The sequence below is a fragment of the Lepisma saccharinum genome, chromosome 19 (assembly GCF_977018435.1).
Source record: "Lepisma saccharinum chromosome 19, izLepSacc3.1, whole genome shotgun sequence".
Lineage (NCBI taxonomy): Eukaryota > Metazoa > Arthropoda > Insecta > Zygentoma > Lepismatidae > Lepisma > Lepisma saccharinum.
The window spans coordinates 8,590,188-8,616,245 of NC_139247.1; the positions used below are offsets into that span (position 1 = coordinate 8,590,188).

At 36.6% G+C, this 26,058-nt stretch overlaps 1 protein-coding gene across 1 annotated transcript in view; it reads right to left on the reverse strand.

Annotated features, from left to right (window-relative positions):
- Window positions 1-3,435: 3,435 nt before the first annotated feature.
- The window catches only part of LOC146002783 (uncharacterized), a 52,885-nt gene continuing 30,262 nt past the window's right edge, over window positions 3,436-26,058 (reverse strand). Inside the window, exons 4-5 of the mRNA XM_083140715.1 lie at window positions 12,050-12,090; window positions 3,436-3,605 (exon numbers count right to left, since the gene is read on the reverse strand). Coding sequence (XP_082996841.1) covers window positions 3,436-3,605; window positions 12,050-12,090 — 211 coding nt within the window. The remainder of the gene's footprint in view (window positions 3,606-12,049; window positions 12,091-26,058) is intronic.

Below are 26,058 nucleotides of genomic sequence, written 5' to 3' on the forward strand. Positions count from 1 at the left end.
GATTTGTACAGTGAAAATGTTCTTTCCACGTAGCATGACATCACAGGCACATGAAAAACACCACAGTTCTTCTTCGGTGAATTCCTCTTCAATGTCTGTTTCTTCACCAGAAATCTTTTTATAAATTTGGCACAGTGTTTTTTAACCGGGATTTTTTTCCTGCCTGAGCTTATCGGACACAATTTTACCAACACCGTGAGTTTCTGAAGACAACGTTACTGAAATTTCATCAATAAGCGAAAGCAAATTTTGCAATGTATTATTTCGAGCTTTCAACTGTGTTATAATATCAGGTAATTTGGAAAAATGATTATGGATGCACTGTATCATTTCTAGGATGCCATTTCTCTCGTCCAGCTATTTAGAAGCATTGATCTCGTCATCCCGATGCCGCAGTGTGATTGAAATAGGATTGAAATATGACAGATTTCAATAAAATATGCCATTTTAAACCAAAATCATAAAATATGCAAGCATAACAGTTTCCTGCAGAAATAAGCATTTATAAGCACTTTCAACTTTAGTTAAATAGCTCATCAAGGTATGTAATATGAAGTATAACCTTTCTTCTTACCATTAGAGGTCTGGAAAAGAATATGCATTTCACTTATAAATCCGGGCTCTACTCATCACCTTCCTCGTTGTAGAGGGTCAAAAATGTTAAAGCACTTGCCAATCTTTTCTTTTTGTGTTCCTCACTCAGCAGTTTAGGAACCCATCGACAGCACAATTTCTTGAACTGTAAGTTCTCAGACATGATTTTAAACAAAACTGACCTTGAAATTTGTGGGAATTCCGATGACAACTTGGAAATTGTGAATCTACTGTTTGAGTGAATGGGGGTGTCAACTGCCTGCACCAACTCGTCAGTGATTACAGATGGCTGACCAGCGCGCGATTCGTCATGGACGTTTTCCCGACCTTCCTTGAACAATCTCACCCATTTTCGCACTTTACTGTTACTCACTGCATTGTCTCCGCAAACTTCACGTATCTGGCGATGAATGTCCATAGGTTTCATGTTTCTTGCTGTTAAGAATCTGATGACTGACCGTATTTCACAGTTGGCGGGACGCTCAATTTTCTTAAACATTTTAACGACGCGTACAGACTGATGCTGTGAATGCAAATGGTGTCAGATGATGCTCAACGAATGCCAGGAGCCTGCGCGTGCACTCAATCCCACGCGCACACACAATTTCAAACAGTATTCACAAACAGACCTTGAGCCTAGCGACTACTAACTGGCTATCATCACAGGTGGCAGAGTTCTATGAGGAGGGTATCCAAAAACTCATAGTTCATTATGATAAATGTTTAAACAGGCAAGGAAATTATGTAGAAAAATAGAGAAGTGTATGTAAATTCAGAAAATAAATGTTTTTTGGAAAAACATTTACTTACTTTGTTTTTATTGCAAAACAATCCTTACTTAAAAAAGAACCCACGTATATTGAGGAAACTGTCATGTAAACCTGAGTGTTTTAAACGTATTGTAATTTTAAAATTTAAACAAATATTATCGTGAAAATAATTGTAATTCCAGATATTCTATAATTCTTGTTACAATAATTTCTTGCTGGTGAGATTCTATGTACTGACAATGATCAATGCTGGCAGTATTCCCTTGTCAGTGGTGCAAAATCCATCGCTCCTTTCTGCACTGCAAGTTATGTTTTACACAGCAATTAATGACATTTTGATGTCTCTTGCACCATGGATATCCACAGGATTTGTTCTGTGGGTGACACAAATGAGGCACTTTTATCGAGAGGTGCAGCAAACGAGGCATGATTCTCCCCAAAATAGCGATGCAGCTCAAAAAATGTAACTGTTAGCTGGAATATATTCATATATGTCAGTTAGTTATCTGGATATTTGAATTATTCAGATACTAATTAAATAAATTACGCAGATATCTAGATAATCTATATTTACATGTAGCCTAACAAACTGTCTTTATGAACCTCCTGCAAATTAAGGGTTATTGGACATTTTTTCTGACACTGTTGCACATTCAAAATTCCTTTCAAAATGCTGAAGAAAATGTAGCTGTAGCGAATTCGCTACAGCTACACACCAGCACACCTAGCAGCAATCGGGGAACACAAAAATGACAGAAACGTGCCAAGCAAAAACCCAATAAGTTCCAACAAGGATGGTGCCAGTGGCCGCTGAAATTAAAAGAACAAACTAAAAACAGCTTTGTGGAAAATTCCAATACCTATTTTCTCTGTAATTACTACAACCTCTCTCATTTCCAAAAATAGGACTAGCATTTATAGTTTCCGAATATATACGTAAAAAAGGATTTAGAAAATTTTGTTAAAGTGCACAATTCCTGCCACAAAAATGGAACACGTATCAAGCAATATGCAGTTAGTTTTGAACCCTCATGTCCTATGTTGTCTACGTGGGGGCCTGAGAAAGTTCAAATTTTGGAAAAGAAATTCAGATATTTTTCACTTTCTTGTACTTGATTAGTGAAAATTGGTCTTTTTTTAATATAAGCTTCTAGCCTAGAGTCTACTGAAAAGAACGAGATGTAGCTGGTTACTCTAGTATTTGTAGTTACCGAGATATCAATTTTTGGTTAATACCTTGAGCAATATAAAATTATCCATCATAGAAAACACAGCATTTACATTAGAAAATATTTTTTTCTCGGAAAATATCAACAGGAAGTTCACAATTTTTGCCATGAGAATAAAGCACACAAAAGGGGCAATATGCAAATATTATTTTGAACAGTCACGTCCTGGTGTTGGCTACATTTCCAGGAATTTTGCATTTTATCTTCAAGGAATGCATTTTTAATATGCCTTCTCTTAAAAGGTGCATGGGCGTAAGTAATATGCCATTGATGAGTGGTCTTGCATGGTCTCTACCTGCAAAATTGAAGGTATGTGCATGCAAAGGGTAGATGGTACAACCAAATTTACCCACTAACAATGATACAGTGCTTCCTTTTGTGAGCATTGTGCATATTTTTTTTCCCAACAAGTATTTAACTACTTTTACCTTGACTTTGCACAATTTTAGGAACATTAATGTACTACACAATATACAGGGTTTCTATAAATTAGTTATACAAAAGTAACCGTTAATTGTGAAGAAAGTGTATGTGTAACAGAAATGTTTTATACATCAATGAATACAGCATATCTTCAAGTTTCTTGTCGCACGTCATTTGCTTCTAGTTGTTAGTTTCAGATGCAGCCACTGGAGGCCTGAGCGTTTGCTTATCTCCTCTAGTGTTGCGCCAGCCATCATGGACTGTCAGAGGCTTATCATACCACAATTGCGTGAAGATATGGGTGCTGATTTCATTTTCCTCTGTATTTTCATAAAGAAGTAACCGCCTACCTCAATCGTGAAGTACCGACTTGGATTGGTCATGGTGGAACGATTCCGTGGCGACCTCATTCGCCTGATTTAACCCCCATGGATTTCTATATCTGGGGTTACATTAAAGAACATGTGTTTATCCCTCTTCCCAGCAACGTAGACAAGCTTCATGTCCGGATAACGCAGGTAGCTGCGACCATCGATGCATACATGCTTCAAAGGGTTTGGCAGGAAATCAAATACCGCTGAGACATTTGCTGTGTAATGAAAGGATCACACTTGTAGAGAAAACTTGAAGATATGCTGTATTCATTGATGTATAAAACATTTCTGTTACACATACACTTTCTTCACAATTAAAGGTTACTTTTGTATAACTAATTTATAGAAACCCTATATATTTTCATTCTTTTTTTTTTTTTTTGGTGGCTGCAGTAACATGTTCAATAAGTTTTCTTTTTTCTATCTTCTTCAAAAAAATTCAAATGTCTTCATCTTCTATTTTATAACTTTCATTCTTGGATGGGAATATGGATAAAATATACTTCCATTGAGGGAACTGTTATTCTGCACAAATATAAAACCATCTTTGGGGCTCTACAATTAGTTTTTATGCTACAATTTGCAGTACATTTGAAATGGGCATGCCTGGAGAGTCTCTTCCTCAAAGTTTCAGTGAGTCAGTATGGAGTATTTATTGGAACAGCTCACTTGCATTCTTGAAGAGTTCTTACTACTTTTTCTTATCATCATGAGCAAGAATCATTCCAAGAAAAATTCTGTGGTTTAGCTGTACCTCATTAAGGAAAATTTTTTCGACTTCAGGAAACTGGAAGTGCATGAAATGTATGTAGGATCATGTGAATTTATTAACTCAATGATAGTGTACATAATTAGTTTAATGAGTTGTTGTTTTAAGTCCACTTCACACACAGTAAGGCTAATCGGGACTGGACCCACAGTTTAGATTGGTTGCCTCCACCAGGTATCGAACCTGGGATCCCTTGATTACAAGGCGAAGGCTACCACTGTGCCATTGGGCATTAGTTTAATGGTTTTAATACTTAATGTCAAAACTGTATTTCAAGAAAAAGTTGGCAACGGGACGAAATCGTGAGGTTTAATAGGTGCATTTATGATTAATACTTGCCATTTCAAAATAACCTATGTCAACAGGTATCTAACAGTAGTGTATCAGGGGTTTACAATTTTTCACTTAAGACTCAATTTTTGTGCAAAATAATGTTTTATGATTTTTCATATAAAACTGTAGCCAATGCTTAGGCACATGTTGCCTGCATCTGTTGACAAAATTTCGATCTCCTACTGTTGCCAGCTGAGGTCATATGGCTCTAAAATGGCATGTTTCCACTTAACCCATACAATGGTCAGTCCCAAATTAGGATTGTTAAAGTTCCAGAAACCCATAAATAATAGTCGGTCCTATTCGGTTCCACCTTTTTTCTCCCACAATTTAAATTCGGCCCAAGTTGTGTATTGTTTTATTTCAGTACGGTACTTGGACCATATTTAAATTAATCTGGAAAAAAGGTTCTGATCCACCATAATTTCTATGTGGGTCCCAAATTGATTTCTCTGCTCTATCTGGACCGATTTAAAGTTGTGTTCTAAAAGGATTTGTGAGTATGTTTTATATTAGACTCGTAGAAAACATAGTGCAGGGAAGAAATGAGAATACTATTGTTCTCTCCTACACCATGCTCATAGACATTCCTTGTGAAGTATTAACAGAAGGAGTACATCTGATGGAGGATGAAATGTGGAAAATTGGTGTTATTTTCCATAAAGCACAGGCAAAGACTAGTGAAAATGCAAACACACCATCACTGTATTTGGTTTCATTTACATGGAGATTTCCGCCGGCCCCTGTGGCGGAGTGTTTAGCACATTGTGCTACGATGCCAGGGGTCCCGGGTTCGAATCCTGGCCTGGGCATGGATATTTGTGAGTATCCATTCATCAATTTCATCATATCATATCACTCATCCCCATCTTCGCAAATTAGCCAAAAGTGGCACAAAAAGCGAAGTAAAATAAAGCAAATCAAATCACAAATCACATGGAAATTTCCATCTACAGCATTTTTGCACAAAAAAAAACCTCCATGGTGCAACAGCCCTCGAAGAATCAGAGTCTGTCAGAGTGGCTTTACAGTGGACGACGAGTGGTCAGTGCATCGCATCCCGTAGCCAATGTTTTCTGGTTTCGTGACTGGAGCCCACTACTTCTTCTTTTCAAGTAGCTTCCCAATTGTCCTCACAATACTGGGTCAATGCCGAAATTTTGGGAGCACCCACCAGAAATTGAACCTGGGACCGGCCACACCAAAGGTACGAGTGCTAACCACTTGGCTATATGGGAGATATCAGTACAACTGAAAGTAACTCAAAATTCACTTTCACATTGCCAGAAAGAGCACAATAACTTGCATTTGCATTTGGTCGCAACATAAAAACTCTAATCTGCTTACTTGAAGTACAGTATTGCAGCCACTAGCAAATCATCTTCATTTATTCGTGTTGGAGTTGTACTCAAACTACTTCTATACAAAATATAAGGGATTTCAGAATGAGGCAAAAGGCAATAAACTCCATGCACCAAGTGACAAACACAATTCACACTGAAGCAACAAGCGGCACAAGCTCCTTTAGTCTCAAGCAAAACATTCATCATGCATGCGCGAACAATTGACCGAGGTAACTTGATACATGATATTGAGGAAACGGCCCAGTGGCACTTGTCACTCTTTTCTTTCCCTCTCTCTCTCTCCCTCCCTCTCTCTCTCTCTCTCTCTCTCTTTTCTCTTTCTCCTTCTTTGAAGGGGGGGAAAGCAAGAGAGAGAGACTTTTCTTTCTTTAATTTCTCTCTCTCTCTCTCTCATTTTTCATTCTTTTCTCTCGAGAAATTGAAGAGAAGAGAGAGCTAGAAAGAAGAGAAATGAGGATTTCACTAATGGTGCACCACTACTTGGGTTTTCGATAGCCAGAGTTTGAATGCAAATGATGGCTGACTGCAATTATTTCTTTTGAATTTTTTTGAATTTGAATTTAAAATTTTGGGTGCGTCAGCACTTAGGCTATTTTGCACTCTTCACATTATATGGGGGCAACCCCTTATCATTACAAAAAACAACTCTAACATTGCATAACTAAAAATCTTAAAATCTTCTGACTTCTGCTAAAAGCTGAGGCTGTAAACGGGCACTCAACACACACAAGGACAAAAAACAGGACAACACAAAAAATTATACTGGCCATAGTGCCAGTCGCCAGAGCCTCGTTAGTCTTCAGTCCAGGGTGTACTACGTGGAAGTGAGGTTGACTTTTGGGTGCCTACGTGGAAGGTACCCCTTACACCCCTGCAATTATTTCTTATATGAACTGTTGCTCACACATCACTGTTCTAGAATAAAAAATAAGCTTTAGAGTATACTACACTACATTATGCCCCAGGAGTGAGCAAACAAAAAAAGTATCTGCACAAGTCATGACTCAACATGTGGTTCCCTCACTTGCTCTCTCCACTTTTCTACTATGCAAGGCCTTGCTCCTCAGATTCTCAAGACAGTGTGGGTGTGTTTGCATCTCCTCACCTAGATGCTAGATTAGTCTTTCATGCTTATGACTGGATAACTGTTTTTCATCAGGTCCCATTCATGCTTTTGATGAGAGTACAAACCATGCTTGGTTGTGATGAAGCAACGACAGCTTTTGCGAATGGGTTGGACTGAATTCGGAAATTTGTTAGAAAGTGGACCATAATAATACGTCTTTCGAGTATTACATTACCTCGACATTTTGCAGAGAATTAAGTTAGGACTGATTTAAATAAAAAGGATTCTGGACCTTTATTCTTCTTTGTGATATTTTACTTCTTGGACCGAATTTATACACTTTATGTTTGCTGATGTTCTCTCTCGGATCAGAATTGAATTTATATACAATTCCTGGAACTTTATCGAACTGATCAAACCCAATACATTGGTCTCAAAGGACACATTACTATGGAGTCAGTGATCAGTTGTCTAATTATGACCCTTCGATAATTTGTTATGTAAGTTTCTCACCCAAAGTGGAATTCCAGAAGAAAAAAACAACAATGTTGACTTCTGCCATAGATTAATTTACAGAATTTCTTGTGTGGAGTAAACTGATAATGTTAAGCATTGAAAAATACATAAATGGATGAGACTTTATAATGTGGAAAACCCAGTGTTAATATTTCTCACAGTTTTCATGTCATTAGCAATCAAAGTTTGGGTTGTGAGCCTTCTGAAACACATTGTACCTTGACAAAGTATTAATTAGTTTATGGGTCTGTAGAATAGGATATGTACAGAAAAAGAGTTAAAAGTACATATTTAGCTGTAGAGCAGACGTCATACTTAGAAATTAAAAAATAAGTGGTTCATCATGCACACATTATTTGAACATTTCTGGTGCTAAATATATTCACTCAAATGTGAAAAAATATTATTTTGTATTTGAGTGAAATACCTGTGCTCGTAAAGTAAGAAGTTCATGCCTTATATACTACACATATGTAAAATCATGTAAGTAATACAGTGGGTAAATTTACACCTGTCTTCAGCTAAAAGTATTTTTTTTTTATTTATGAGACTTCAATAGAAAAGGTATGATACATTAGAATCTTTAGAAAATGAAGATGATTGTAGTGGGGACCAGAGACAGGGTATGAGAACAGTTCCAGGTGGGAGAAAATATAAATGCTACTACGTAATATACTCAATAGCATTTATATCTTGTGTACCAAAAAGAAAGATACATAGGTGGGGGAGAGGGAGGGGGGTCCTTGGTCACTGCACAAGTGGGCCCTGAGTGAGCAAAAGATTAAAAAACATTAAAGAGAGGATAAACGATGGATTTGTTTGGAGTTATTTTGTTGCTTGAATAACCTGCACTAGTTTTATTTTAACATTTTCAGTCTTGTAACACTAGCAGGATGACGATTTCCTAGCTACCTATTAGGATGAACCCATCTTTTTGACAAGTAAAGTTTTCCCAAGCCATATTTTTCACTGCGTGATGTTGATCACATCACCCACACTCACGACCGGATCAAGGAAGTGTGTGGCGTTAACCCCCCACACCCCCTATATGCCTTCATGGCAACGTGCTAAGCACAGGGGAACTTTTATTCTGAGCATGAAACAACTCCTGTGTTTCTCTATTTCCTTTTTTTTCACATCATTATAAGCATTTGTTACAAATTCTGCCTCCTACAGTGGCTAATAGAGGAGCACAAAAGGGAGAAAAATGTCTGGTCAGAAGGACCAAGTTATTCACATTCAGTTAAATCATGGAAGACGTGGAGTTAACTAAATATTGTCAAAATTATAATTAAATATATACATAAATATATAAATGAATCACCTATCAACATCATGGTGTGTTTGTGTATTTCATGTAATTTTTATTTGATTCATTTACTTATTTATGGGTGTATTTTATTTATTTACTTATAGTAAAAGAAACAAATGGGGGAAAAAAGACCTAACCCAGAAATAATTGCAACACAAATGTTTTCATACTATGGGAATGAGAGACGTGGTAATAGATAATACAGGTACTCACGTTTTCCGTGAAGCTGTTTTAAGTAATTTTCTATGTAGTAATTTCAGTGGGCACTGCCAACATCCTTATTGGAAATCGTTGTGTCATTGCTTGGTGCGTTTCTGCTGTTTCTTCCTAAATCGCCGCTAGGTGTACTGTTGTTGGCTGTATGTCTGTGTATGTGTCATATGCTGTTCACCGATGTTAATTGCTGCAGTAAGTGAAACCAAGCATGGTGTGCTTGACCACTATCTATGTTGAGTTCATGGTTGTAGTGCATGATGGCATGCGTTTCTTTGATCTTTGTGTCTATGAGGGTGTATGCTTTGTATTTGACATGTCCTTTTTCGATTTTATGGTTGTGGAATCTGATGTGTCTTGCAAGTCCAGTGGTGGGTTGGATAGTCTTTTCATTTGATAAGTGCTGCTTAATTCTTTCATTGATGGGCCTGATGGATCTGCCGATGTAATGAGCCTTGCACTCGCATTCAGCATCATAGGCACCGGGGTTGTCAGGGGGGGGGGAGGAAGTATCGTTTATGCTTGTTTAGTTGGTCAGCTATTTTTGAGGATGGTTTGTGTGCAATTTGGATGTTGTAGGGGATGAGGTCTTTGGTAAGGTGGTTGAATGTGGTAGAATGGTAGGGGAAGGCAAACACTGGACTTTTCTACTGGGATCTGGTTGAGTTGATGGTGCAAGTTGTCTGACCTGGATTTCAGCTTTGCTGTACCATGTGGAGAGTTGACATTCAGTATATCCATCCTTTAGTGCCAGTTCCGTGATGGTTGCTATTTCGTCCCTCAGGTCTTTTTCTCTGGATCAGTAGGAGAAGGCTCTTCGGTACAAGTTTATCCATACGTTTGCCTCTTGCTTGTGTGCATGGATATACTGGTTACCTGCATCTGGTTTTCTGAAAACTGTGGTTGTGAATTTGTTGATCTCGCGGCTGATGGTGAGGTCCAAGAAATTGATTTTGCCCTGCTTTTCTTGTTCTATAGTGAAGTGTAGGCTGTGGTGGATGCTGTCTAGTTTTTCTAACAAAAGGTTGATCTCTTTGGTTTTCCTTGTATATGACTATAGTATCATCAGCGTACCATCCATATCTAATGAATTTGAGTTCTGGAGTTTGGAGTATGCTTATTCCACAAAGTGCATAACTATGTTTGCTATGGGAGCTGATAGTGGGTTTCCCATGGCAAGGCCTTCAGATTGTTCATTGTTTTTTTTTTTGCCAGATTGTGTGGAATGCTATAGTCAATAATATATTAAAAATCCGCCATCCAAATGTTTGGGGAAAATCCGCCATCTTGGAAAATGGTGGAAAAAAAATTCAACTTAATTTTCTTATAAAAATTAATATCTCGAAAATGGTGCATTGTATACAAAAAGTGAAGATGACCAAAATGAAAGAACAGAAAATTTGCTAAATTATGTTTTTGTTTGGTAGAGATACCATCAATCTTAATTGAATTAGAAAGTCTTTAATTTTTAGAATTAGCATAAAAGTTGGTTTTCGACACAAAAAACAGCAAATATCAAACAAACTATGTAATTTACGTCCTAAAGTCACTGAACCAAATTCATACCTTATGATTTCCTCTAGAGATTGGAATTTGTTTAGTGCCTCTAAGAGTCAGGGGTTGAGGAGATATGGAGTTTAATGCAGAGTCATGTGTGCAACAGTTCTTTAATTCAAAGACATTTGTTGCAATTATATTTTGTTATTTAGTTTTATGCATAATCTGAAAAGAATGAAGAAAAATTCTGTTGTGCTACTCTATTCAATGTTGATGTTATTTTGTTTGTTATTCGTTAATATAGTGACTGTAGAAATTGGTTAATATACTAATGTGTTAAGTAACATTTGGAAAGTTATTTTTATTTAAAATATTGCAACAAACTGCTCCACACCGGGGACAGTTGCAATAAATTGGCGACCTAGAGCCAGGATTCGAAAATTGAGAGTTGATAAGAACTGAACTGATATGCTATAATGAAGAAAAGAGAAGTGCTTCAAAGTAGCGTGAGTCTTCAACCGGATCTCAGTGATGTTGCTGAAGTAAGCAACGAAGAGGACAATTCAGGTAAGCAAATGGAGGATTTACTCTGTTGTAAGGACAGATTTTCTGACACTTGCATGATTGAATGCACGTCATGCAAGAAATGGGAACATGTAAATTGTAGGGGTCTTACAGTTATTCACTGGGTAATATTCAGCTCTATGAAAGAAGACTATTACTGTAAGGCATGCAAGCCAGAATTCAATCCATTCACTCTAAAATCATACTTGGATACGGTAAATCCAAATATTGACCAAATTTTATCTGCTTTTCACTTGAGTTTGGCCCAACATGAGAATAGGTTGGAAGACAAGTTGCTCCAGAGTACCGAAACACTGGAGAATAGGTTACTTCAGAACACTGAAGCTTTGGAGAATAAGTTACTTCAGAACACTGAAGCTTTGGAGAATAGGTTACAAGATAGACTTGATCAGAACACTGAAATGCTGCACGAAAGTTTACAAACAAACTGTGAAGTTTGGGGCACAAAATTGGTTAGGTTGCAGCAAAGTACTGAAAAACTGAACGAAGGGCTCCAACATGTAGAAAATAAGTTGCAGCAGGTTTCTGATTCATGTCAATCAGTTAATAGGTTACTAAATGAACGTATAAATGATGAAGTAACTTTATTAAATTTGAAAGTCAGTGATCTTGAATCAAAACTAGACCATCATGATGATGAGTTAAAACAACACGTATCAAACCAGTTGTGCCAACAAGAAACTTCTATAAGTACACTACAAACAAATATGAATACTACGCAGGTATATGAATACTACGCAGGTAAAGTTGCAAGAATTTGATTCTTTGCAAGAATTTGATTCTATGCTTAAGGATTTAAATGAGAAATACATTAACTTAGAGCAAAGTGATGTTATTTGTACTAGTATGGTTAGAGACATTCTACAACCAGATAAAGAATTAAGTAATATTGATGCACTTACTAATGAATATAGGCACATAGCATGCCAAACTGATACAATATTAAATTCTAAAATAAAGCATTTTGTTTTTAGTGAACACAATAAATGCGAAACATTTCATACAGGTTCTTCTGGCTGTGATACATCTGATGCTGAAGTGAATTCTGCAAAGGAAAATGTAACCAAATTGTGCAAGGGCAAATCTGCTCACAATAAAAGTAGAAATAAATTTGGTAGAGCTTCCACTTCACAGGGCAAGAATATATATGCATTGCGGCATTGTGTTTTAGATAATACTGAATTTACTAATAGCAATCCTATTGTTGACAAAATCCATTGTGCATGTTCACTAAATAACCATTCATGTCTTTCTTCGTTGAACAGCTCTTTACTGTATGATAATAAGCACGTACATACTTGTGATATTGAAAATAATGCACCTATAGTCGTTTTCACATTCAGAAGACACAATGGGTTCTTATGGGCAAATACGACCGCTCTGTTGTGAAATTTCTCGATTTACAAATTTAGCTTACGTAAAATCGGTACCTGCAGTTTTGCAGGAAATTTTGTAGAGAATACGATGGTGAGCACAAAAAACTGGTAACTTGCTTACATATTTTTAGATAAATTAAAAACGCAAATTTTCTGTGAAAACAAAATTTTTACAATATTTTCATTCCTAACGTTGAAACATGCCATAAAATTGAAGCATTCATAATGAAAAAAATTGACACTGTTTTCTAATTGTCATAGGTGATGGTGGTGCTCAGAATTTATCAATACTTTAAAGCATATTCGCATTAAAAAATATTCAAATAAAGTATGTGGAGATTTTTTATATACGTGCAGTAGAAAATGTCGTCGCTGGCCATTTATTCTTTGTTCTGTAATTCCAAGTAAAAACAAAGTTGTGAAGAAAATAATGAAATTATTTTTTATAACCACTCAAAGGTTCCCAGAAATATTACTTCCATGCATTTGGAGTTTCTTTTTAACCCGAACTGCACACGAAGTAAAGGGACGTTGTCTGGCCAACTTGAGCCGACTCACCGCAGCATTCCGGCTAATCACCACCAAGTTTTCGAGTTGTTATTTTATTTCCATTCAGTAAAAATATTAACTTCATGCAGTTTGTTATAATAGAATTGCAATTACTTTAATTTAATAATTGACAATTATTTCCAATACTGCTGTTGTGAGCAACATTAGTGCTGTCGCAAATACACGTTGTTTTTGTTTACATTACTGTCGACATTAATACTGAAATGAAGATCACCTTTCAGTTTCCAACGTACACATAAATTCATAGACAATAATGAATGTATATATATATGTAACACAGTACCGTATCTCAATGTTATTCTATGAAATAATTACAGAGAAAGGCGAATGAATATTAAATGTGCCTGTGTATTAAATTAAATCTAATGGGAAAATGACATGCTAATGAACTGTAATGTTCACAGTATATTATTAATATTAATAATTACATATAATTATCATTATATATACAAAATATGTAACACCTTCATTGTGAAGAAAGCTCATCATTTCCCGGCGACATGAGCTAGCACTGTATTGGCAACACTGTGCGGTTTCTCCATAAGCGACGTTGTCTCTTCTGAACGTGAAAACGACTTTAGTTCTTTATGTGCTACAGACACATCAAAGCAAATTTGTTCTACATCTAACAGAAATTCCATACCTTCTAGAACTTATGTTGCTTGTGATAATAAAGACAATTTCACAGGTCTTGAAACTTCAGTATGTGGTTGCCAAAGTCAAAGTACATGTCATTCCTTAATCCATGATCAGTTTCCTGATGACTTAAATGTAAATCATAGTCCTTGTACTAGAACAAACTGTACTTACAACCCAATGTGGCTGAATAATGATTCTACATGGAATTCTTATAATCAGTCTGATACATGCTCTAATAGATTTACACGAGTTAGTGAATTCAGTCAATTGCCACGTTTTGGAGGAGATGTTTCAAAACAGTCTGCTAGAGAATTTATCGAACAACTAACTACAATGTTAAACTTAATTAGTGTTCCTTCCAAGTATAAATTATGTATAATTCGTAAGTGTTTTTATAATGTAGGCACTTCCTGGTTTAACAGTGAAAAGAAGAATTTCACTTCTTATGAGGACTTTGTACATAAATTTCTAGACCAATTTGCTTCTAATGAATTATTAGAAAGTCAGTTGACATTGTTACGATCTAGAAAATACAACCCAGCTTCAGGTTTATCATTGGAAGCATACACTTTAAAAACGTACTCTGCTTATTGTAACCTTGTGGAAACTCCAAACAAAGTTGAAGTAATACGGATGATTTTGAAACAGCTACCCGAGTCAATTTCAAAGAATGTGGGCTGCCATAACATTACAGATCTTAAGCAACTGACGCAGAAATTAAGGACTATTGATTTGTAATCAAGTGATAAGAATAAAAGTTCATCCTTGCCCGGTGATAATACAGATTCTGATGACAGGGCTAATAAGAAGAGAAGTATCGCAGACCAAAATACTTCGTCAGGCAAGTAAATGTTGAGCGGAATTCTTATGATTCTACAACACAGACTGAAAATGCAGGAATGAATGTAAATCATCGCCCGTCTCCCAGAAGATTTGAACGCAATCCCTCAAGAAGGCAGTTTGTAAGGTCTGAAAGAACTAATAATACCGTGAATGATTCTAATTTCAGACGTGAACATTATCCATCCATATATAATAATAATAATGGAAGTGCTGGTGTTAGAAGAAATGCAAATGTTGATGAACAATCATCTTCTATTAATGGCCAGTATACACTTAATTGTAATACTAATCAGAATAGTGACAGTGTTTGTAATAATTCTCGTAATTCGATAAATTACTCGGATGCTAGAACGGATAATCCTGTTTCATCTGAAAGGTTAGGTGAGTTTATTTGAACAGTGAGTTGATCATCGCTGTTACAAGAAAGTTCATTGTTTCTTATTATCGTGTGTAAAACAGCATGAATTTATTGTATTTGTTGTTTATTTATGTTCTGCTGATCATCATATTGTCTTTTATGGAAGAACTTATGTTCATCTTCTGATCTCATAACTGTCTGACATATTTCAATGTATCAAAGACAAGTGTTTGACACGAATAAAAACGGAAAGCACCAAGAAAAAGTATACAAAGTGTCTCGCTGGAAGAACGATAAGAAGGAATATATGTAATGTAGGATAAAATGAATGTAATATGGTATACCATTATAATGAAGCACTTCATTTGCACATATAGCTTCAAAGGGAAGAAGTGCACTCGTGAAGAATATAACCCTTTAAATGGATATAAGATGGTTATGAAATAGTAATGGCAATGAGATTGCAGTAAAGAAGAAATCTACTGAAGATGGCTGTAAAGAAGATGTGAAAAGAATGAGATTGCTGCCAAAGAAGTAGTAGTAGAAGAAGTGAAGATGATACATTGAAGATGTTACGTTTGAAAAATATACGTATTTCTACATCAAAGTATGATGTTAAGGTTTTCAACCGGAGGAGGAAGCTATTGCAACAGTTCTTTAATTCAAAGACATTTGTTGCAATTATATTTTGTTATTTAGTTTTGTGCATAATCTGAAAAGAATGAAGAAAAATTCTGTTGTGCTACTCTATTCAATGTTTATGTTATTTTGTTTGTTATTCGTTAATATAGTGACTGTAGAAATTGGTTAATATACTAATGTGTTAAGTAACATTTGAAAAGTTATTTTTATTTAAAATATTACAAACTGCTCCACACTGGGGACAGTTGCATGTGTTTCCCTAAATTTATGTGTTCCATTTCATATGATATTGGTTGATTGATTGGTTGATTTGCTTTATTTTACTTCACTTTTGTGAATTTTGGGTAATTTGCGTAGATGAGGATGAGTGATGATATGATGAAATTGATGAATGGACACTCACAAACATCCATGCCCAGGCTGGGATTCGAATCAGAGACCCCTGGCGTCGTAGCGTGATTATGATATTGGTGAGAATGAAATACATTGTTTTCTGCAGGGTTTCGTTCACGTGGCGTTCGTTATTACATGTTGTTTTTGTTGTTCAAAAATGTAAGTGGCGATTAGGTGTCTTAACTGAGAAAGGGGGTGGGGAGGGACAAGGAAAGTTAACTTTCTACTAACTGCAATTTGAATCATAACGAAAATGAAATTCGGGCAGATGATTTTGGATCAAATCTACTGGTAGACAAGGCTTAGAAGTAAGAGGCCATACGGCGGGGACAAAAACTGTGTATTGGGGGTGGGAGAGGACTGCTCCCCGTGCCCTCCATCCCTAATTGCCGCCACTGTCAATACATTGAACTAATATGATACAGTAAAATATGGTTCTAAACTGGTCACTTTGCCTTAAAGTCCATTGCAGAATTTTTCGTAGATACCTGGTGCTAAAATGCTAAATTTCATCATTTCCTCTACATACAGACCTTCACTTGTAGCACAGGTGTTGCCCCTGAAGCAGCAAAAGGAGAACATTTGCGTAACTGATTGAAGATGTAAACCCCACTTCCCAATATGCTGGGCTTTAATGAAATTCCGAAGAATATAGAGCATACTAATATATTGCAGCCACAGAGCAGCAGTGTCCTGCTATCTTTCAGAGTTGAACCAAATGTAGATCAAGATTTTTCAGCACCTAAGAGCTTGAACTTACATGGTGTCTACTTCTGAATTAAGCAGGCCAATGATTTATTGAACGTATCTCAGAAATATGTTCATTTGCAATGCACTTTGCTTCAAGTACAGTGAAGAGTGCTACATAAACTATGAAATGACTCCATGTGCCTCTGGCTATGGCTTTTTCGCATTGCTTTGATTTGTTCTAGGTTAAATTACATCATTTTGCTGCCACTTTTGGATAATTGCAAAGATGAGGACTGATGATAATATGGTGGTATAGATGAAGAGACAGTATGGATGACAACACGAGACTCACAGAGTATTATACTGATTCCAGACGCCAGAGCCTTGCTAGTATTCAAAATGCAGTCCAAGGTGTACTGCTTGGAAATGAGGTGCTTTTCCGGTGATCCTAGGTTACCATAGGTTTAATAGTATTACCTCCGTAAATGATCTCAAGGATTTGTTGAAGACCTGAATCTGCCATTAGATAAACAACACATCTCAGGAAACTCATCTTGAGCTGAAGACCACACAGCCTTAGTATGGGCTACTTCAGAGGACTATCTGAGTACTCATTGGCTACGAAACAGAGTGCTTTCAGAAATATTGGTTGACCAAATGTGATGATGTTTGTGATTGCCTCTTTGAATGCCCACAAATACAGTGCAATGTTGATTGAATGCATATCTGGAAGTAAGGAAATTCGCTGGTGTCCCTGGATGATCACTTTTTCATTTATTTCCCGCAGGACCTGCCACAGAAAGACTTGTTGTGTTGTCCATATATGTTTGTGATTGTGCATTCATCCATCCTTATCTTTGTGATTGGCAGAGTGGTAGCGTCGTCTCCTTATAATTAAGGGGTCCTGTGTTCTATACCTGGTGGATGCACACTGCATAGTGGTTTGGATTCCGCTTTAAACTCTAGGTCCAGTCCCGATTAGCCATACTGTGCATAAAGTGGACTTATAACACCAACTCAATCAATCAATTATCTTCGTGATTAGCCAAAAGTGGCAGAAAAACGACCTAATAAAATCTAAAGTAAATCGAATCAATCAGAAAAATCCATATCCAGAGGCACAAGGGGTTGTCACGAAGATAAGGACGGATGAATGAATAATTACACGAATGGCGCAACGTAAGTCCGTCTGTCGTAGGTCCTGCGGCAAATAAACGAAAAAGGTGATTATCCAGGGAAATCAGTGATTTCCTTACTTCCAGATATGCATTCAATCCACATTGTACTGTGTTTGTGGGCATTCAAAGAGGCAATCACACAAACATCATCACATTTGATCAACCAATATTTCTGAAAGTACTCTGTATCGTAGCCAATGAGTACTCAGATAGTCCTCTGAAGTAGCCCATACTAAGGCTGTGTGGTCTTCAGCTCAAGATGAGTTTCCTGAGATGTGTTGTTTATCTAATGGCAGATTCAGGTCTTCAACAAATCCTTGAGATCATTTAAGGAGGTAATACCGTTAAACCTATGGTAACCTGTGATCACTGAAAAAGTACCTCATTTCCAGGTAGTACCAAAGATAACAGGATACTGCTGCTCTGTGGCTGCAATACATTAGGATGCTCGATATTCATCCAAATTTCATTAAAGCCCAGCGTATTGGGAAGTGGGATTTACATCTTCAATCAGTTATGCAAATATCCTCCTTTGCTGCATCAGGGGCAACACCTGTGTTACAAGTGCAGGTCTGTATTAGGGATGGCCAGATCCGGATATTGCCGGATCCGGTTGGTTCCAGATCCTAAGGATCCGGATCCTAAAATTTTTCGGATCCGGAATTTTCAGATCCGTATCCGGTACTTTCGGATCCGGATCCAGAATTTTCAGATCCGGATCCGGAATTTTCGGACCCGGATCTGTTTTGCCATCCCACATGCGCTTCTTTTAATTAATACACTTACAAGGGAGGTCTAAGTCTCCCCCTCTGATTTCCATGAAACTTGGCAGGTGTATAGAGCCCCCCCCTCAAATGTCAAGATGAGGAGAAATTGAAGTGGGGATCTGACCCCGAAACCACGTAAATATGGCATAGGAAGAATCAGGGGGCATAGGGCCTCTCTATACACCTGTCTAATTTCATGGGAATCGGAGGGGGACACAGGGGTCAGATGATCCCCACGTCATTTGTCCTCATCTTGACATTTGAGGTGGGATTTGCCTCCTAAAACAGTTTTTTTAGCCGAAACAAAAAAACACGTATTTCTTCCTTTGGGCCCCTCTATACACCTACCACGTTTCATGGAAATCGGAGGGGAACACAGGAGTCAGACCCCATTCAATTTGTCCTCATCTTGACATTTGAGGGAGGGTTGCCCACTAGAACAGATTTTTAGCCGAAACAAAAAAACACTTATTTCTTCATTTGGGCCCATTTATACACACACCTGCCAAGTTTCATGGAAATCGGAGGGGGACACAGGGGTCAGATCCTCACTTCAATTTGTCCTCATCTTGACATTTGAGGGTGTTTTGCCCCCTAGAACAGTTTTTTAGCTGAAACAAAAAACACGTATTTCTTCCTTTGGGCCCCACTATACGCCTGCCAAGTTTCATGAAAATCGGAGGGGGACACTTAGATAACCTCCCATGTTAGTCTTACACTTTGTAATTATATAACAGTGCATATATTATAATGTTTTATTTTAATTTGTAAAACTGTAACTGTAGAACAATTGTATAATTTTTGTATAACATTTGTATCTTGTTATATGTGTTAAAGGTTTCATCCTGGAATGGAATGTCTCACATTTGTGTGTGTTTTCATTTCCAATACATTCGAATGAATACATATTCGTTTCAATGGCATTTACAAAATCACCTCTGACATTTTATGTTAAACAAGTAAGATTATTTTTCTGCACGAGTGTGTTAGCCGATGCGTAGCAAAATATTTTAGGAACAACACTTGAAAAAAATTCTTGTAGGACTAACTAATGAAAAATTTCTTTGTAATCGAAGATCATAATACCTTTTAAGGTGTGGTAATATTATAATGGGATTGAGTTACGAAACTCTCGAATCCGGATCCAGATCCGAAACTTTTGGATCCGGATCCAGATCCGAAACTTTCAGACCCGGATCCAGATCAGGAACTTTTGGATCTGGATCCAGATCCGAAACTTTCAGACCCGGATCCAGAATTTTTGGATCCAGAATTTTTGGATCCGGATCCAGATCCGTTACTTTTGGATTTATCGGATCCGGATCCGTTTGGCCATCCCTAGTCTGTATGTAGAGGAAATGATGAAATTTAACATGTTAGCACCAGGCATCTACGAAATATTCTGCAATGGACTCTAAGGCAAAGTGACCGGTTTAGAACCATATTTTACCATATCATATTAGTTCAATGTATTGACAGTGGCGGCAATTTGGGATGGGGGGCATGGGGAGCAGTTCCCTCGTCCCATACACACCTTTTGTCCCTGCACTATTGTCTCTTAATTCTAAGTCTTGTCTACCAGTAGATTTGAGCCAAAATCATCTGCCCGAATTCCATTTTCAATACGATTCTTTCTAAATGCCCTCCCCCCCCCCCTTGCTCAGGTAAGACACTTACATATTTGTACAACAAACACAACATGTAAGTAACAAACCCCACGTGAACTAAACACTGCAGAAAACAATGTATTTCGTTCTCACCAATATCATAATCATGCTATGATGCAGGGGTCTGTGATTCGAATCCCAGCCTGGGCATGGATGTTTGTGAGTGTCCATTCGTCAATTTCATCATGTCATCACTCATTCCCATCTTTGCAAATTAGCCAAAAGTGGCACAAAAGTGAAGTAAAATAATGCAAATCAATCAACCAATATCAAATGGAATACGTAAATTTACGGAAACTCATGACTCTGCATTAAACTCCATATCTCCCCAACCACTGACCCAAATGGCACTCAACAAAATCCAATCTTTAGAGGAAATCATAAGCTATGAATTTGGTTCAGTGACTTTAGGACGTAAATTACATAGCATCTCACATATTTGCTGTTTTTTGTGTCATAAACCAACTTTTGCGCTAATTCTAAAATTTAAAGAAAATATGAATCTTTCTAATTCAATTAAGATTGATGGTAGCTCTATCAAATAAAACAACTACAATTTAGCAAATTTTCTGTTCTTTAATTTGGTTCTCTTCAATTTTTTCTGTACAATGCACCGTTTTCGAGATATTACTTTTTTTTAATATTCAAGTTGAATTCTTTCCGCCATTTTCCAAGGTGGTGGATTTCTCCCAAACATTTGGATGGCGGATTTGTAATACATTATTCACTATACCATTCCGCACAATCTGGCACAAAAAACATTTGTGTTGCAATTATTTCTGTGTGAAACCGTACATTTCCTCTACTATTATGGTGTATTTTTGTTTGTTTAACGCCAGGGGTACCGGGTTCGAATCCAAGCCTGGGCATCGACGTTTGTGGCATCCTAATCTTTGTAATTTGCCAAAAGTGGCAGAAGAAAAGCGAAGTAAAATAAATCAATCAATGAAGGAGGAACCATCGATCTGCCGTATCATCTATCACATATTCATCTGAAGAATAATTTGTAGACAAGTTCGTAAGTCGTAAGTAATGAACATCTATTCCGGCATTGCCATTATGTACTCTGAACTCATCATATTCATAAATATTGCCTTCTCCCTGAGCTTAGACATCTGACAAATCATGGAGATAGCTAGATCACGATCCAGTAAGTAATGTTTGGGTGACATATTGGATACTGCACTTTGCCCAATAGAGTAAGCGAATAGGGGTCGCCAATATTTTACTCTAGATAATTCATTGACCAATCTGAACAAACATTCTATTTGAAATTACATCCATTAGAGGAACAACAATGAGCAAAGATGAACTAAGGTTCACTCAAACTTAGAATACGCTATTGCTAACAGATGTGTCTACTTAAGAACTGCACCCATCAAAATGACGAGTGATCCTACTTATAGTAGTAATCCAATGTAGCAGCCTTCACACATGAGATAAAAGTTTAACTTTTCACACAAGTATAGAGCATTAATATTTGTTAAAAGTCACAGAACATGGAAGCTGTGGAGTAAAATTAACATTGTTAAAATTACAATAAAAATAGGGGTCACCTATCAAAATGACGGGTTCCGTCTTTCTAGTGTTAAAGCAGAGGCAACCATCAGTTCTTTTTGGGTTACTTACACCTCTAAAGAAAAACATTTTGGGTTCGAACAGCAAAATGGTTAAATTACACTGAAATTAAGCACATCATCCTTGTAAAATTCCAGCCCATTTTGGTACGTCACATGACCACCTTTCTCAGAATGTCTACAATTTGGTAGAAACAAAATTCCCTGACTTTTTAACCTGTATGTGGTATCATGAGGTTCATTTGGACCCCAGGCTCAAATAAAACTGGGTGTTTTGAAAGCAACTTAAGTTTTTATGGCATCCATTTCTGTATTTTCTCTTTAATGTTTGTTAACAAACTGTGCATACTTCATGGTACCAACTGTGTGACTATGCATTTTTCTAAAAAAAAGTCTATTTTTGATTGTTTCTTGCTCTGAAGTGTTCAGATGAATGAGTTGTTTGGAAAATAATTGATTATACTTTTTCTGAACCTGTATATCTCTTGTAATAGGTTTTAGGGTTCCTTGAAATCAGGCAGATGAACATTGTGAATCTACCTTGTTCTCTTTAGATTTCTGAAACATCAAAGGAAGGAGAGTTCACATGATATTACTACCAAGAGTAAACATATGTTTTTACTGACTTTGATACAAATCTTAACATTTTTAAATCGCAGTGTAAACTTTTTCTTGTTTCCCTTGAAAATGAAATTCTGTTTGTTCTTTTTCTCTTTGTTCAAAAATCTAACATGTACGGTAGTGCTCTGGTTCAAAAATGTTGATTTTTTTCCAAAAAAACAGCAAATTACCCTGATATTTCCATGACTTTTCCAAAGTAAATTCCCAGTTTTTTCTAAGTTTTCAAAACTGGTAAGCACCTTGTTTCTATTCATTCTAATATGGCAGACTTCATGATGGCTGCCACGTTGGTAACACACTCTATGTCCTCCCCCTCTTTCTATAATGCTGGTGAACAGCCAAAATGTCTCAGAAATCAAAGTGCCTGAATCAGGCCCGTACCCACGATTTTTTGAGGGGGGGGCAGACCCTGTGGCAAATTTTAAATACATTTTCTCTGTGTGTGTGGGGGGGGGGTTGTATAGGAGAAAGTGTGGGTAGAGAAATTTGCTCATTTTGTTACGAAATGTTGAAGAACAGCATTTTCTAACCTATATGTATGCAACCACGTGACAAATATTTGCAGTTGACAGTGACATTTGTTTCTGTCAGAGAACGAAAAAAAAAATTGTATGGTAGAGGTAGACTACATGAGTGCATTATGCAAACAAATCAAAAAGCCTACGAAAAGCAACTTAGGTATGTGTGTGGGGTTGATAGATGAGGGTTCACACCAATTTTGCAAAGTCCCTGACTTTTCCAGGTATTTTACATAACTGTGTAATGATTTAATATGCTAAAAAATAAGAGTTACATTTCAACTTTGTAAGTTAATCAAGTGAATCACGTTTGTTGAACATTTTTGAAAATAAATTAAATAACCTTTTTATAAGTAATATTACCCAAAAAAAGAAGATTGTTAGGAAAATAAAACAAAACGTGTTTCTGGTTACAAATTATGCCAAAAAAAAATCATTTGTTTCCAATTACCTTAGTCCTAGCCTTGTTTTTCTGACTCCTCCAGTTTCCCAGGACTTTGGAGTCAGTGCGAACTCTGTAAATAAATTATCTGAAAGGAACGGCAAAGTGACTTCACCTTGGCAGTGTGTCTGTTGGCGTAATATTGTTCCTATGGTGTATTTTCGCTTTTAGAATCTTATTCGATAGTAAAAATAAATGCTATTAAAAGATGCTATTAAATGGGGTTCCATACATATGGGATAGAAAATGCCATTTTCAACAGCTTGTAGCATCAAATTTTTGGCCTTGATGTCTTCTGCACACTGTGAAAGTTGTCTGTTCACTGTTGTATGGTCACACCACTGTGTATTTATGTTCAAGCTAATTAAAAGTAGAAAAGAAGAAAAGTTGCAGAAAAACAAATTCCGATTGACAGAATTGAGTAAATAATAAATAATGTACTTAATTTCTTGAGTGTTTTGGACAAATAACAATGTATGTTAAAAGTACTTCAGGCAATTTTTTGTCCCCAAAATCTAGCAATGATTCTGCTGTGAAGTTGATTCTTCTATTTACATAATATTAATTAACCGTAAGCCATTGAGTGGCAGAATGGATATCAGTTGCAAAAAAACCCTGATGTCGGAGAAAGAAGACAAAGTTTTTTATCCTTCTGCTCAGTGGTGGCGAAAAGGGATGACAGACCTAGCGGTGCAGATGGACAGCTAAATGCCCCTTATAAAGTTGGTTTTGTATTGCAGTCACTGAGGAACCTTTCTTCCATAATGTAAAGAGAATTGAAAATTCCCCTCTATTATAATTATGTGAAACATTTGTGACTGAGCAGAGGCGAAAAGGTCGGGACATAGATTAAAAGGAATGGACTGTCCCGATGAAATCAGAACACCTGATAGCCTTGCATCAATGGCTGTAGAACTAAAATAGCCCAATATTGCAGACTGTAGACTTCTAGAGCCTGCCTCTCTCCAGAAACAACCTATTCATTTGTGCAAGGACAAAATCGAAATTCATGCAAAATTTGAGAAAGCATTAACGTAATTTTTGTAGGTTTTTATACATTCAAATTAAAATTTTTCATGGCTCGAGGGGGGGGGCATGCCCGCCCCCCCCTTGGGTACGGGCCTGGCCTGAATATTAATAATTCAAAGGTGCTGAATACGAATCTGACAATAAAAATTGTTAATTAGCTATAGTTTTCATGACTTTTGAAGGATATTATTATAAATAGGTTTTAAAAAATTATATTATTTCAATTGTCAGTATGTCAACATAAGTCAAAAGTGAACAGAGAATACATAAAAACACCTTCCTGTGAGCATCAAGTATAAAGAACATAAATGGCAGATCTGTGGTTATTTGAAAACTGTAGGCATAGTGCTTGGTCTTCAGCTTGGTTGTAGAAAGTTATTTTGTTTCCTATGTTTAATGGAATAGCAGAGACGAAATAGAACATTTTAAAATGAAAGAATGGCCATGAAGAAAATTTCAAGACCCTGAATCAAACAACGATGTAAGTGCATCTCTTGCAAACCCCAATTTGATTACATTACCACCACTGTACATAAAATTTTAATTATTAAAACAAAATTATAACAGCACATTTTCCTCAATTTTATATTTTCCTCCATTTTATGCTTTTGTTTTGGCTTGGTTATCTGAAAAACGTAAAATCAAGGTTCTACTGCACATAAGTATATAGTATCATTCATAAAAGTAGATTTATCTTGGTTATCTGAGCTTATCAAAATTTGTAATTGTCATTTTTGAACTCTTTCATTGAAATAATTAAGAATTGGCTTATTTCATTTCCAAAACAAAACAAAAGTTGAAATTTGGAGACCAGTGTGTCATGTATCAGGATGTTTGATTCCCATTTCCCTACACATAACTAAAGAGATGTTTCCACACTTATGAACCAGCAGGATAATGGTTAATGATATGTAGAAACTATGTATACTAGCATGATTCTTCTGAAATTCAAGCTAAGTTTCACATGTCACTAACCACATTTTTATTTAAGAAAACTGAAGTTTTCTCCAAAATAGCCATCACATTGTTAACGTATCCTTAAAATGATTTGCATAAACTTCCAAATTTACACATTGCAGTTTTTTATGGTTTTCTCTTAAATTGGAAGGACCCCTGGCTTCATTAACAAATGTTATGACATCTAAAGTCATTTTCACGTTCAGAAGACACAACGGCGCTTATGGAGAATCCGCACAGTGTTGCCAATACAGCGCTAATTCATGTCGCCGGGAAATGATGACCTTCCTTCACAATAAAGGTGTTACATATTTTGTATATATAATGATAATTATATGTAATTATTAATATTAATATTATACTGTGAACGTTACAGTTACCCTTTTTACTATGATCCATTGCGATCACTACACACGCGAGTGTAATGCACGAATATGACACTTCAGAAATCACTTTAAAAAGTAAAAATCACTGAGAGCTCACACAACTGAGAACACTTTTTCGAGAGAAGGAAAAAGTCTAAACAGACCAAAGCAGATCTCTCACTCAAGTAAGGGGAACCTGGCACATGGGTTAGATTCAAGTTGCAACCCAAACAAACAAATGAGTTATGGCCCACGTGAACTGATAAAACGTGAATGACTCAAGCAAGGCATCTCATATTTCTATCTTGAAGCCCCATATTTTGTCACGTGTTGGAAAGCCTTTCAAAGGTTAGTATGGTGTCTATGAATTTATGTGTACGT